Here is a 15962-nt window from a genome sequence, read left to right on the forward strand (position 1 = left end):
CATGTTAAGAGCTCAAAGGAAAAAGAGCTCTCAAGGAAAAAGATAATTAAATCCTTGAGAATTTCACTAACCAAAAGAAAATGTTCTGTTTTAACGGACAGCAGGCATGCGTGCGCTCAATCACATGAGTCACAGCCCTGGTTTACCAAGCACCTGCATTTGTGCAGCAGCTGGACACGTGCTTCAACAGTATTACCACTAGACCACACAGAAATCCTAACAGGCAGTATCACCAGCTTATTATGAAGAAATGCTCACAACAATTTAAAAACATAGTTAAAATACTGATATAAGTAAGAATCAAACTCAAAGTTTTTTACTTCTAAGCTCTTTCCACCTAGTAACAAGCTCTCATGTAATAAAGTTATAGAATGTCCACACCACAGAGATCACTACAGTAATAAGGATAAAAGTTAAAAATATGTCTCAAAATAATTGATCCATATATTTGAAACAAACATTTATGAACCACACAAGAAATTTATAAATTTATAAATTTTAATTTTAGAGACAGAAGTGATAGAGGCTATTAAACACTCACCCTAACAATAAGAATCCATTTGATCAACGAAAGTCCAAATCCACAGATGGCACCATACCTTCCAGCTATGGTATTGGTGATACAGAAGGATAAACAAAATCCAAGCCAGTTGAAAATAAATGCCACTAAAAGCAAGAGAAATAGTTCTTTTAAAGACCACATTTTGGACATAGTATTAACAGTACTTCATTGTACAATGGAAATAACTCCTCCCTTTCTTTTGACTCTGTACCAATTATGTCTTCTTTATACACTATAGTTTACCTCTTGCAAATATACTAATTATTAACTATAAATTAATAAACAGATAAGCTTGGTTTCTTGTCAGTTTGATCAACAGGAATCAATTCCTTAAAATTTATCACCAATAGGTGAAGCTGCATTTTTAAACCACCGAAAAAAACCAAGTCACAAGGTAGCTCCCATGTGACCCCACCCAAGAATTCCAACCTAACCAACCAAACTGGGCTTTTTTTTTAAAAGCAGTATTAAAGATGAGCCAAATAAATTATCAAGTATTTCCAGAAAAGGTACTGTTCATTGCCTCTTCCTCCTATCTGCCTTTCCCCCTTTTCAGGATGCCACCTACCTACAGAGTATTTTAAGGAAGGCTGGACCCCATACTTAACCCCAAAAGGTGGGTCCTGAGTAGTCTGGTAAAATCACAGGAGGCCTAAACTCCCTGTCTTTTTTTTTTTTTTAATAGGACTTCTGAACAGCATTTTTTGGTTCTTAAAAACACATCGAGGAGACAGGGGATGGAATATAGGTTAAGTAACAGTGGCTCTAAATTGATCATTGTTGAAACTGAGTGATACATACACAGAGGTTATTATAGTCTTGCCTAGTTTGAGAATTTCTACAATAAATTTTTTTTATTTTAAACTCCTTATCCACTGGATGTCAGTTTGGATGTAACATCTGGAACTGGTACAGGGATTGTGCTATCAGGATGAGGATTAAAAGTGTAACTTCACATGGGTTACGGAGTGAAGAAAATCAAAGAAAAGCAGAGCCCCAGAACTGATACTTACTATGGCTGAGGTCTGCTTGTCTATGGATTTTCTGTTTTGTGAGATAATCTCCTAACTATTTAAAACAGCCAAGTAAGAGTTTTCTGTTTACTTGTAACAGAAACCATTCTGACACAGGTCCCTGAGCTATAACCAGAGTGCCTTATCTTCCAAGATATTAACATTATCAAAATAATAATAGTAACAGTAATACAACTGAAGATCAATTTGAGCAGAACTTTGGTCCTGTTCAGTGCCTTTCACTCTCAATATTTCTAACTAACCCTCAGGGAAAAAAAGTAAATTACCTGAAGAAATGCTGATTTTTTCAGAATTATGAAGACAAAGAGGAAACATTTTAGGGTAAGTTTAAATGAAATAGCTATTTCTTCAAAGCAATTCCCCTACTCTGATAATTTCTTCCTTCCTAATGCCTGCTGGGCACAGCTTTCTTGATCATTTATGGTAAGCTATGTTATATAGTACAACAGTCAGGAGAATAAATTTTGAAATAAGAGACTTGTGTTTGAGTCACAGTGTGACATGTATCACTCATGAGACTCGCTGCTGACTTTGTGAGCCACAGATCTGCAGGACCTGCTTCACAAGTCTGGTAAGGGGATTAAGTGAGATCATGAACCCGGCACTTGGTGACTGCTAAGAAATGTTAACCATTATTACTACCCATACAAAATGATATTTTTAGAGTAGGTTATATCTTTTCTGCAAAAAAAAAAAAATAAATAAAATTTCAGGAGACACTACTGGAGATAAAACTCACTTACATTCTACGTTTTCTTTTTTGTAAACCTAGATACTGACCAGCATCTGGCTATCATCTACATCTGGGCTATCTAATGCCACCAGCCACACTGCTTTTTCCACTTGTTCCAGGAACCCACCCTATCCTACAAAGGGGGCTATTCAAATTTCAATTAATTAAAACTAAATTTAAATTTAAAATTTAGTCCATCAGCCACACTAGCCACTTTTGAAGCACTCAACAGCCACACTGACCTTTTAACTATCATACTGGACATCAGAGATAGAGACTATCTCCATGGTCATAGAATACAGTATTAGATACAGCTGCCCTACATCTAATTGGTTAATATTTGTATTATCTGTGGAGAAAAACATGCAACTGCTGATCAAAAAATAATGTGATATTTAAAATAATGTACATTAATGAACAGCAGGAGAGATTCCCAAACCAGTGTGCCATATATGTGCTTAGTGACAGGCTGAGAGAGCTCCTCTCTTCCTCCTCAGCAAGCAGATGAGATCTGGGGCAGAGCACAGACAGCCACCAGCCCTGAACACCTTACTCCTATATTCCAGTATGCTATAAATATTCTATCATTTTGTAAGCATGTCACGTTGTTAAAACATAGGAAGCACTGATGGAGAAAATACAAAACAGCAAAATATTCCAGAAGTGCATTTTTACCTCTGCATATGTGTATGTTTAGTTTTGGGGAAAATTAATAGAAACACTGTTTTCCTCAAAGCAGATTTACCAATATCTAATATACAGATAATTATACTCACATCAGAAGAAAGATACAAAAGAACAAAAAAGTGCCTACCGAGTCATTGTGATAGGAATGCTCTCTGATAGGAATATGGATTCCTAGAAGCTGTGTTCATGTGATATAATGTGTTATGGACCGAACTGTATCTCCTCAAAATTCAGAGACTGAAGCTCTAACCTCTAGTGTGACTGTATTTAGAAACAGGGCCTTCAGGAAGATAATTAAGGTTGTAAAGGTAGAGCCCTAATCCACTAGGACTGGTGTGCTCATAGGAAGAGAAGAGACACCCACATGTAGAGAGCACTCTCTCCACCCACATGTAGAAAAGAGACAATGTGAGGACATGGAATAAGACAGCTGTCCACAAGCCAGAAAGAAAGCCCTCACCAGAAATCAAATTTTCCAGCACTTTGATCTTGGACTTCTAGTCTCCAGAACTGTGAAAAAATAAATTTCCACTGTTTAAACCATCCAGTTGGTGGTATTTGTCATGACAGCTCTAAGAGACTAATACATAACATTATGTATTCTGCACCTGGCTTAAACACTGGGAAAATGGTGACGCTGGTACCTACTGAAGCACAGATAGCTTCACTTTTTATGCCCCTTGGCCTGTAAGATAGCAAGCAGAGCTGCACAGGTCTTTAAAATATAGAAAGGGCAGAAACATTCAATTCTAAATCCTCTATGACATGCCTGAGTTGGCAAAAAATAATTTAATAAATGTATGATAAACTTTTAGTGTGTAAAATCCATAAAATTAGGAACAACATAGTAGAGGCAAGCAAACGTATACATGCCTAGAAAAAAAGACAAGAACACTTTTCTCTTAGCTGTACCTCATTCATGCCACGTTTCCCTGGAAACCTAAGACAAATTCGGAAGCTTAAAAGATGTAAGGTATCTATTCCCCACACAGCAAGGCCCAACATGGAATCCAAAGAAGCAAAAGACTTATATAGACTTATATAGCCTATATTCCTTAGAAAAAGTTGCGGTAGCAAGCAGCAGGAAGCAGGGCAACTAACTCAGAAAAGTTGGTGAAAAGAATGCTTAGTGTTACTCCAATTACACTTTCCACATTCACCTTCCCAGTGCACTTCTTTATAAGAAAGTGAGTCAGACAGGTTAACGAGATTTGAAGGAAGGCTTCCCTTCTTTCTAAAAGGTGAATGCTCAAGTAAGGACAGGGAAGGAGAACATTACTACTACCTTAACCTAACAGCAATGTGTAATTTATGACATTCCACATATTTTAACTTAACTGATCCTCACATTAGTCTTTTAAGAGCAAGGTCAAAATTAATTCCACTAACAGGAGACTTAGAACAGTAAAGTACCACATAACTCACAAAGCAAGAGCTATAGGTAAGACAGAAGCATCCAAGTCTTTCACTCTCATAGCCAGTGATCTTTTTATTATACCACCCATCTACAGAAAGAGTGCAGCAGGATAACCTAGAAGGCAGTATTAAATGCTACAGTTTATTCTTTTTTTTTTTTTTTTTTTTTTAAGATTTTATTTAATTGTCAGAGAGAGAGAGGGAGAGAGCGAGCACAGGCAGACAGAATGGCAGGCAGAGGCAGAGGGAGAAGCAGGCTCCCCGCCAAGCAAGGAGCCTGATGTGGGACTCGATCCCAGGACGCTGGGATCATGACCTGAGCTGAAGGCAGCTGCTTAACCAACTGAGCCACCCAGGCGTCCCTACAGTTTATTCTTTAATAAGACTTTACTTTTAAATTTACAAAAGCCACAAGATACTTATTAATTACAAAGGGGAAAACTTTATAATGAAGCTGGCAGACACCACCTTAACCTGATGAGAACTGACATCACCATCAACAAGACATAACCAGATCACTGCCTCCTGATATGATGCACTGAGAAGGGCAGATCATTTCTATGGTATTCTTTAAAAAAAAAAAAAAAAAGAGGGAGAGAGAGAGAAGGGTAGGAGGAGGAGGGAGGAGGAGGGAGAGGGAGGGGGAGGGGGGAAGAGGAGAAAAAGAAGACGGCGGTGGCAAGGAGGAAAGAAGAAATGCATAACCTCAGTTTAATCACGAGGAAATATTAGGTAAATCCAAATTGAGAGACATTGAACAAAACAACTGGCCCATATTCTCCAAAAGAATCAAAGTCATACGAAACAAAGTAAGACTAACAAACTTTTCAATTAAGAGCAGACTAAGGCCAGACTAGAGCAAAATGGCAATGAAATACAATATATAATCCTGGACTATAAAAAGGACACCAATGGAACAACTGGTAAAAACCAAATAAGGTCTGTAAACTAGTTAGTACTATTTCATAATGTTAATTTCCTAATGTTGATCATTGCACTGACATTACATAAAATGTTAACACTTTAGAAATCCACACGAAAGTTACATGGCAACTATTATTTTTGCAAATTTTTCCTGTTTTAATTTAAGGATAAAAAGTTTAAAAAGTTTTACATTTTTAAAAATCTGGTATTTGTTTTGAAAATAAACAAATGAAAATCATAAATGAATATACATATAATACTAACAACGAGCACTGATTTCTTCAATCACAGAAAAATACTCAATACATATAAATGCACCAAGTTTCAAAGACAGTAAGTTCCTAGACAAGGAATCAATTTCACTAAACTTAATTCTGAACTGCATACCGGTAAATTTCTCTCTTAACCTCAAGCGATTCCCCTCATTTAGAGGGGAAATTAAGTCATTAAGAAAGACAAGCTAACATTTTTTAGCTTTAAGACATTTCAGCTAAATTATAAGCAATGAGAAGACCAAAACAAATTTTTTCTTATAAACAAAGAAACTTTAATAATTTACAAATATTATATGACTTTCTTAAGGTATAATTACAATTTTTTAAAGATTTTTATTTATTTATTTGAGAGAAAGAGAGAATGTGTGTGTGTGCACAAGCTGGGGAAGGACAGAGGGAGAGAAGAAGCAGACTCCCTACTGAGAAGGGAACCTGATGTGGGCTTGACCCCAGGACCTTGGGATCATGAGCTAACCCAAAAGCTGAGGCTTAACTGACTGAGCAACCCAGGTGCCCTATACTTTTCCCTTTCTGGATTCACTTACCATATACAACATCACCTAAATATAGCTTTATCTGGACAGAACAAGTAATCAATGTACTGTTTTTCAGTATGTGTAATGCCCAGATAACCTCTTTAAGAACTGTAAGTTTCATGACTTGTCCATAGTAGGTGCTCAAAACTGCTTATTAATGAATACAGATGCTCAATATCATCAATCCTTGGGGAAATGCAAATTGAACCACAATGAGCTATTACCACATATCCATTATAACAGCTAAAATTTTAAAAATTGTCAATACCTCATGCTAATGAGAATCAGAGCAACAGAAACTCACCGCTGGTGGGAATGCAGAGTGGTACAATCACTTTGGTAAGACAGTTTGGCAATTTCTTACAATTCGGAATTCACATTTTAAAACAATATTCTAATTCCTTTTAAAATTACAACAATTTAATATGTCTTTAACTGTGTGTCCCTCGAGTCTAAAAGGAGATAATGGGGGTGCCTGGGATGCTCAGTCAGTAAGATGTCTTGTCTTGTGATTTTGGCTCAGGTTCTTGTCTTAGGGGTTGTGGGATCTAGCCCCATGTGGAGCTCCGTGCTCAGCAGGGAGTCTGCTTAAGATTCTCTCTGTCCCTCTCCTACTAGCCCCTTCCCCACTTATGTTCTCTCTCAAATAAATTGAGACATCTTTAAAAAAATAAAAAGGGAATAATGCCAATTAATTTTTACTATATGTATTACATAAATAATATAAATAATAGCTAACTAATTTTTACCATAACACACATATATGAAGATTCACACATGGTACAAAAGGCTAAACCTTACAAGAAAAGTTTTCTGAACAGAGTCCATTACATTTTTAAGCATTAGAGTTCAAAGTCATTTCCACAGACTATCAATTATCCAATGGACTAAATCTTAATTTCTAGCTTTTAACTAACAAATAATTGACTCCCATTCCATTTTCTTAAAAACTTTTAAAAATAAGATCAGATACAAGCAGATTACGCATAGATAGGGCATTCTGCTCTGACACTTTAAGGAATTATGAGAAGCAAAAATTATCAAGAATACAATATATTTCTTTCTTTACATTTTCTGAACATCAACATGCTATTATTTTACTAAATTTATGTGTAAACTTCTTAGGATTACATGTGGTAAGAGACTGAAATGTGGATGATGTAAGAGAAAAGGGAAGAATTAAACCATCAAAAAGTTCTGATCTGAAATATTTTTATTGATATTCACTGCAGTTTTATTCACACAACTTATATCACTTGAACTGTTTAAGTTATAAACCATGTTAAAGAAAATGTTTCTGACAAGAAGTATTCATGAGGATATGGAGAAAAAGTGACCCTCACACGGTGTCAGTGGGAACGCAAACTGGTACAGTCACTGTGGAAAACAGTATGGACGTTCCTCAAAAAGTGAAAAATGGAACTACCCTATAATGAAATAATCACACTACTGGGTATTTACCCCAAGAATAAGAAAACACCAGTTCAAAAGAATATATGCACCCCTATGTTTACTCCTTATTTACAATAGCCTAATTATGGAAACAGCCCCTAGGGTTCATTCATAGATGAATGAAGAAGTGTGTAACACCCATACACACAAACACACACACCACCACCACCACCACCACCACCACCACACAAAGTGGTATTATTCAGCCATAAAAAAGAATGAAATCTTGCCGTCTGCAACAACATGGATGGAGCCAGGTAAAATAAGTCAGAGAAAGACAAATATACCATACAATTTCACCTGTATGTGGAATTTAAGAAACAAAACAAGCAAAGTCAAAAAAAAGGAGCGGGGAGGGGATAAGCCAAGAAACAGACCATAAGAGAACAAACTGATGGTTACTGGAGGGGAGTTGGGAGGGGGGATGGGTGAAATAGGTGAAGAGGACTAAGTACACTTACCGTGCTGAGCACTGAGCAATATGCGAAACTACTGAGTTGCTACATTACATTGTACACCTGAAACTAATACAGCACCATATATTAACTGTACTGAAATTAAATTTAAAAACTTAATAAAATTTTAAAAATAAAATATATTTCTGAACCACAGAAATAGAAAACAGAATCTAAATAATAGCTATTAGATAGCTGAAGAAGCATGAAAAACATAACAAGCCGCAATTTGAAGAACAGCCACTAGATGGTAGTGACTACAAATAAATCTATGCTTATCAAAGCAAATAAGCTCAAACACTAGGCTACAACCTACCAGAAAAAAATATATGAGGAAATGAAGCCTGAAAATAATTTATAATTATGGTGCAGTATTTGTAGAATATGGAGCATAAAAAAAGTTATAAAGACATCACTTAGTAAAAACATAGAAAAAGCAGGTAATTTAAATATATGAAATATAAATATGTATTTACATTAATATACCACCAGAGGTCAAAACTAAAGGCAACTAAGTATGCAGGTTACCAAACATTTGCAAGACTGTTTTTATCATCAAAATGTTTTCAAATCTAAAGAAAAAAAAAGGTTAAAAAGAAGATAGTAGAAGTGAAATATAGAAATAGAGAAATAATCACTAAGCTCTGAGTCATATAGATGTTATCAAATCACATTTTTATACCTAAGAAACAGGTATTTATGCTACATATAGTACAATAAATTTAAATTTCCTTTTCTAATTAAGATTTTTAAAAGACATAACCATCGAAAGGATTAGTATTTACGCTAATCTTTTTACAAACAAAGTATGTGGGAAGACTGTTACTAATAATAAAGGTTTACCTGTTCAACTAAAACGAAGAACAAAATTAACATTTACTAGATTAATAGTACAAAACAATAGTTATTTGTAGTCAAAGTATTCATTTCCCTTCCATGGTACCTACAGGTACATCATATCTAACTACAAATTTTAACTAAAGAAACAAGATTTAAATACTGTATATACATTAGCTGGTGGCCACACATAACATTAAATTTGAAGAGAAAAATGTAACTGCTTTCCCACTCACTGACCCACTTCTGAGTGGTTATCTACTTTAGTACTTCAGCAGATGAAATGGAAGAAGGAAAAGAAGCAAGAAAGCCTTTCAAAAAGAAAAATTAATGATTACCCAGACATAAAAGTAACTCAACTCAAGATACGTATTTTCCTTATTTTCTATTTTTAAAGTACTTTAAATAAGTAATTTCTCACTTTTATTACCAAAATAAATTTTATACTAAAATGAGTTAAATCAACATTCTATGAGTGCTTGATCATTTAACCAGATTGAGGACAGAAATTTATCATATCTAGTGTAATAAATTTACTTCTATAAATACTGGATTTCAAAAACTTAATTTTAGCAATTAAACAATTCAAGTGTCATAATATTATATACTAAGTATACTATCTGCCAATCCCTGTGTTACGAGCTGAAATAAAAGACTGTAACACAGTCTGCCTTCAAAGTATAAAGTCCATTTTACAAATTCAGGTATTTAAGAATTCTGCAACACGTTAAAATAATCATACCTAGGTTTCTGATCTTCTAATTCCTTACCACTCCCCCAAAGAAGATATGTTTGCATTCTTTTGTGTCTCAAATCACACTGTTCCAGCTACCCAGAATATTTCCTTTTCCAACCCTCCTTCCTGCTTAAAGACACTCAAATGGAAGTCCTTTGCTCCAAAAGCAAAATTTATAGTTTCATTCTGTATGCTTCTACATCACTGCATGGATATGAAATACTTCTCATGCAAAAACATATTTAGCTGAAACATACTTACATAATTCCACAGAGTCAGCATCTAGCATTATGACCACAATACACAGCTATAAGTATACTAAATACTAGGATTTTTATTGCATCATATGACCACATAGTTCTTTCTCAGGAACAATTTATATTTTAAACAAAGTAAACACACAATAACAGTATTTGCCTTTCTTCACTAGGTTACTTTAAATACACACACAGCTAGTATATGCAAAAAAAAAACAATCTGGAAATGAAAAATCACTTACTGAAAAATGCCAGCATGAAAATCCCATCATTACCCACTCTGAGCTGGTCTGCATCACTAAAGTCATCTCTTGGTTGACACTCTTCCTCCTGAATCTGTAAAACACATAACATTAGAAGAGCCCACTAAAAAACTAATTATAACTTTATTAAGTATAAAGATTAGAACTGAAATAAAATCAGATATTCTCAACTTGTACAGACAAAATGATACAATTAGTACGTCTGGCACAAAGTTGTATTCAAAAACATTAGCAAATAATTTTCATGAGCTCACTTGAATAACTTTAAAAGAAAACAAAGATAAAAACTGAACATTAGATTAATGAAAATTTTATCAAGAAAGATGTGACTGACATACTTGCATTGAACGGGAAAGAGGAATTTTCATAATCAGTGGTGTAATCTACACTGGTATGATTGATCTCTATGGCTGGCAATTTGGCAATATTTATCAAAAATATGTAGGGCGCCTGGGTGGCTCAGTGGGTTACAGCCTCTGCCTTCGGCTCAGGTCATGATCTCAGGATCCTGGGATCAAGCCCCACATCGGGCTCTCTGCTCCGCAGGGAGCCTGCTTCCCCTCTCTCTCTGCTGCCTCTCTGCCTACTTGTGATCTCTCTCTCTCTCTGTTCAAATAAATCAATAAAATCTTAAAAAAAAAAAAAAGTACAACCCACAACTATATGGCAAATTAATCTTCAACAATGTAGGAAAGAATATCCAGTGGGAAAAAGACAGTCTCTTTAACAAATGGTGTTGGGAAAACGGGGACAGCAACATGCAAAAGAATGAAAGTGGATCACCTTCTTACAGCAATCACAAAATAAAATTCAAAACAGATTAAAGACCTAAATATGAGATAGGAAACCATTAAAATCCTAGAGGAGAACACTGGAAGTAACCTCCTTAACATCAACTGTAACAACTTGTTACTACATGTGTCTCCTGAGGCGAGAGAAACAAAAGCAAAAATAAGTTACTGGGATTTCATCAAAATAAAAAGCTTCTGTACAGTGAAGCAAACAATTGAAAAAACTAAAAGGCAACCTATGGAATGGTAAGAGATATTTGCAAATGACTTATCTGATAAAGGGTTAGTATCCAAAACATACAAGAACTTAAAAACTCAACACCCCAAGAATCAATAATGCAATTAAAAAATGAACAGAGGACACGAACAGACATTTTTCAAAGAGGATATCCGATGGCCAACAGATACATGAAAAGATGCCCAACGCCATTCATCATCGAGATTTCCTGAAAACTACACTAAATATCACCTCACACCTGTCAGAATGGCTAAAATCAACAACACAAGATGCAATGGGTACTGGCAAGGAACCCTCCTGCAATGTTCGTGAGAACTACTGCAACCACTCTGGAAAACCGTATGGAGGAAGAAGTTAAAAATAAAACTACCCTAACAACCCAGCAACTGCTCTCCTAGGTATTTACCCAAAGAATACAACAATACTAATTCAAAAGGGATACATGCGCCTCAATGTTTACACCAGCATTATCTACAATAGCCAAATTATGGAAACTGCCTGAGTGTTCATCAAATGATGAATGAATAAAGATGTGGTATATATATATGGTAAAATATTACTTAGCCATTAAAAAAAAAATGAAATCTTGCCATATGCAATGACATGGAAGGAGCTAGATAGTATTATGCTAAGCAAAATAAGTCAAAGAAAGACAAATACCACATGATTTCACTCATATGTGGAATTTAAGAAACAAAACAAATGATCAATAGGGGTTAAAAAGGTGGTGGGGGGGCAAACCAAGAAACAGACTCAACTATAGAGCACAAACTGATGGTTACCAGAGGGGAAGGGGGTTAAAAAAGTGATGGGGATTAAGGAGTGAGCTTGTGAAGAGCACCAGGTTTTGTATATAAATGTTGAATTACTAAGAAGTATACCTGGAATTAATATTGCAGTATATGTTAACTAGAATTTAAGTAAAAACTCAAAAAGAAAAAGAAAAAAATGTACACACCCAATGATTCCAGCTCTTGAAATATACTGTACAAATATAAAATATATTCCCACTTACAAGAAATGATGTATTAAAGATAATTCATTGCAGCAATGTTTTTTGGATTTGCTCGCTTTTTTTAGAGAGAGAGAGAATCCTAAGCAGACTCCATGCCTAGTACAGAGCCCGACAGAGCTTGATACATTCCTGAGATGATGACCTGAGCCGGAATCAAGAGTAAGACTCTTTCTTAACAGAGTAAGCCATCCAGGTGCCCTGCAGCAATAATATTAAGAGCAAAGATTAGACACAATCTAAATGCCCATCAATAGTGGGCTCTAGTCAGGAGATAATCTCTACGAGTCCTTAATATTTCCATACATCTTTGAGGTATACATCTTTGGCCACCCTTCTTTTGTACTATCTTTTCAAGGCTATTTACATTGCAGACAGCTTTGGAAGAGTGTCATTCCCCAGAAGAGAGATGTGGGCATGTGTAGTGACCATTAGAAAATAATGGGTTTGGGGTGCCTGGGTGGCTCAGTCGGTTAAGCATCTGCCTCTTGCTCAGGTCATGATCTCAGGGTCCTGATCTCAGGGAGGAATCTGCTTGAAGAGTCTCTCCCTCTGCCCCTCCTCCCACTCTAGTGCAAGTTCGCACTAGTGCACGTGCTTCTAATAAATAAATCTTCTTAAAAAAGAGTTCATATCTGTAAATCTATTTAATCATCCCATAATTTGCATGCAATCCTGCACACCAGAAACAGGAAATAGTAGAAAACAGTGTTGTTCCCAAGTCTCCTGGCTACTACCTGTATTCTCCCAATGAGCATGGATTTAAGAAAGGTGAGATTCATTTACAACCAAATACATACTCAAATGCTAATCGGACCAGTTTTCTATCTGAATCAGGTATAGAAACCCATACTTTTGCCAAAAAGAGGGTGCTGGAGCATTGCATTAGAAACTGATGAATTTAAGAGTCTTTATAAATAAGTCTCTTCTGTTCAATTATATTTTGCTTTCCATGAAATTTTCCACAATCTTCAAAAGCTGGCATTACAATGATATCAGAAGCAGTTGAAAACGGAAAATTTTTCTTCTGGACATGTTCCATTTCAGACTGGGATCATATTACTTTCTAAAAACAAGACACTAGAAATGATGACAATGAAAGGTTGGAGTAGAAATATTTCAGAGTTTTCTCTCCAAAAGGTAAATCACCCTCGTGCTTTTCCCAAAGCAGAAAGCAAGACAATGCTTGCTTCTTTCTCTTCAGAGTTCTATAGTGTGGAAGTTAGGGCAGTAGATGTCCCAAGGTCAAGTAGCATCCTTTTAAGGACATTTGCCATTTCCAAGGTCTCCAGGGAGACACTCCCTGAGAAAAGGAGTTATGCTCTTCTCGTTCATGGACAGTGCATGCATGCAAATAATGCATGTACAACCATGTATGTGCGAAGCAACCTAAAACTGATTTTGACAGAAACTCCACACTACGGATCTATTCTTTCTCCCTGATTCTCTCCTCCAAGTATCAAAAATCTTTATTGACGGAGTTATATTTTATGCCACTGTCTTAACAAAGACTTACTTTCACCCTCCGAGGGAAATGGCATAAATAATAAATTTGAGGCTTACTGTCCTTACTTACGTGCCCAAAGCTATTTATGTTGACATTTAACTGTGTGTTGGAATATGCGAGTGGGAACAGTCATGGAAAGGGATGTACTGATGAAAAAAACCCATTCAGGAAAAAACGCTCACCTATCAGATAATCTGCTCGCTGGGCTCTGGCCTAATGGCAGAAGAAGAATGCTTTACATAGAATCACCTTTCTCTCCTTTTGTCCCTCACCTGATTCTAGTTGTTTGTGTAAAGTGATTTTTTGGTGTCTTTTCTTAAACAACATGGGATGAACCCAGGAATATGAAATATCTCTAAAAAGTCTGAAGCAAGAAAAAAAGGCAACAAACTCTAGCCCTGCTTGCAGCCACACTAAAATGTAAATAATGGGGGCCTGGGTGGCTCAGTCGGTTAAGCATCTGCCTTCAGCTCAGGTCATAATCCCAGGGTCCTGGGATGGAGCCCATCCTCGGGCTCTCTGCTCAGCAGGGAGTCTGCTTCTCCCTCTCTTCCTCTGTGGCCTCTTATCCCCAAGTAAATAAATAAAATCATTTAAAATAAATAAATAAAATGTAAATAACTTCCATCTATTCTCTGACCATAGAACAGCATGGATGTGTCTCACTGGTTCTCCACTCCTGAGACAGTCACTCCTTTTACCAGAACGAGAATATACACGTATTCATCACTGACTCTACTACCAAGACAGTAAGAGAAAGTAGGACGGGTGGAATCCTTGACCATCGTTCTAAAATTCTAGGGTGGGATGTGTAAAAGGACACACACACACACACACACACACAGTGAGCTGACAAACGTAATTTGAAAACTTGTAACTTATTTCTCTGTGATTTTTAACCTAACGCTGAACTCATTCGTGGAGTTACACCAGACTGGCTCTAATACATACAAATAAGTAGGGAAAAAAGATTATTTATGATTTTAATTAGGGATCACAGAATCTAAACTATATGAGGAGGGAGATAAGGAGTTCAACAGAGAAGAGGTCGATGGGGTGGAGCATCTAGAGTGAACGAGTCAGAGGATGGGGGGGCGGTGAAAGCACATGAAAGGAGAGAAATCAAGACTTGGAAAATGTCCTGGTACAGATAAGGATGAGGAGTCCCACAAATTAAGATGGGCTACAAAGAAAGATCAGTAGAAACAGAAATAAACAGAAACAGAAATAAGGTAAAGGAATGGATAGGACAGTGCCAATTTCACCAAAAAATAACGACACACATAAATAGGAATAGAGAAGATACTAAATAACAATACGTGCACACTCTCAAACTCAGAGAACTATTTTTAACACTACTAAAGGTACTAAGAATCACTAAAAACAATATTCTCGAAAGGAAGCCATCAGTTGCCTTACTCTCTGGGCTGTCTCTGCTGCTGCGGCTGCCATGGCAGCAGCTTTGGCCTTCTCAGCTTCATCGTATGTAGGAAGGGAGGTAGCGACACTGTAGGGAGGTGGCACAGGATAAAACTCACTGTAAACTTCTGTATCTGAAGAAAGGGATGAAAAAAAGGACAACCATTAAACTACTTCATAAAATGTTTACAGCCAAAAATGTAATTTAATAACTTGCAACAGGCCACTAAAGACTATTACTGCTTTTTGTAGTCCTATTTTATAAGCTACGTAACATAAATTACTACTACAACGTATATGGTAGTTTAGCCCCATATTTACTATAAAGGGAAAAGACTGATAGCTATCACCTGCAGGCTGATATACAAAACAAAAATATCAAGAATGGAAATTCTAAAAATGTGCGTACAAGGGAAATGAGAAACTCACCACATATGGGCATCCTCTGTACCCACTGCTATGCTAAAGGAATTTAATTTACTTGCTCATAATCTCATAGCCCAAAAAGCAAAAGTATCAGGAATAACAACATTTACATAGTACTAACCATGTAATATACTACTGCTATATACATTAATCTTAGCAACTCTGAGGTCCAAAGAAGTAATCTGCCCAGTATTGCACAACCATTAAGTAGCAGAACCCAGGGATTTCCTGAATGCCAGTATCTGTTCTGATAACACGTGAGGTTCATTTTTCTACGTCAGTTTTAGAAACTGCCTGAATCTCTTCAGCAAATTCAATATTTATTTTCGCTAAAAACAAAACAAAACAAAAACTGAGTATTTTTAGCTCCTTTTTACTCTTGTCCTCCCTTCCCATTCTTCC

At 36.2% G+C, this 15962-nt stretch overlaps 1 protein-coding gene across 2 annotated transcripts in view; it reads right to left on the reverse strand.

Annotated features, from left to right (window-relative positions):
- The window catches only part of NDFIP2 (Nedd4 family interacting protein 2), a 70113-nt gene that overhangs the window by 11123 nt on the left and 43028 nt on the right, over nt 1-15962 (reverse strand). For both annotated transcript variants that reach the window (XM_059143882.1, XM_059143883.1), the window contains exons 3-5: nt 15135-15268; nt 10147-10240; nt 542-666 (exon numbers count right to left, since the gene is read on the reverse strand). In XM_059143882.1, the coding sequence (XP_058999865.1) occupies nt 542-666; nt 10147-10240; nt 15135-15268 (353 nt within the window). The remainder of the gene's footprint in view (nt 1-541; nt 667-10146; nt 10241-15134; nt 15269-15962) is intronic.

The sequence above is a fragment of the Mustela lutreola genome, chromosome 13 (assembly GCF_030435805.1).
Source record: "Mustela lutreola isolate mMusLut2 chromosome 13, mMusLut2.pri, whole genome shotgun sequence".
Taxonomy (NCBI): Eukaryota; Metazoa; Chordata; class Mammalia; order Carnivora; family Mustelidae; genus Mustela; species Mustela lutreola.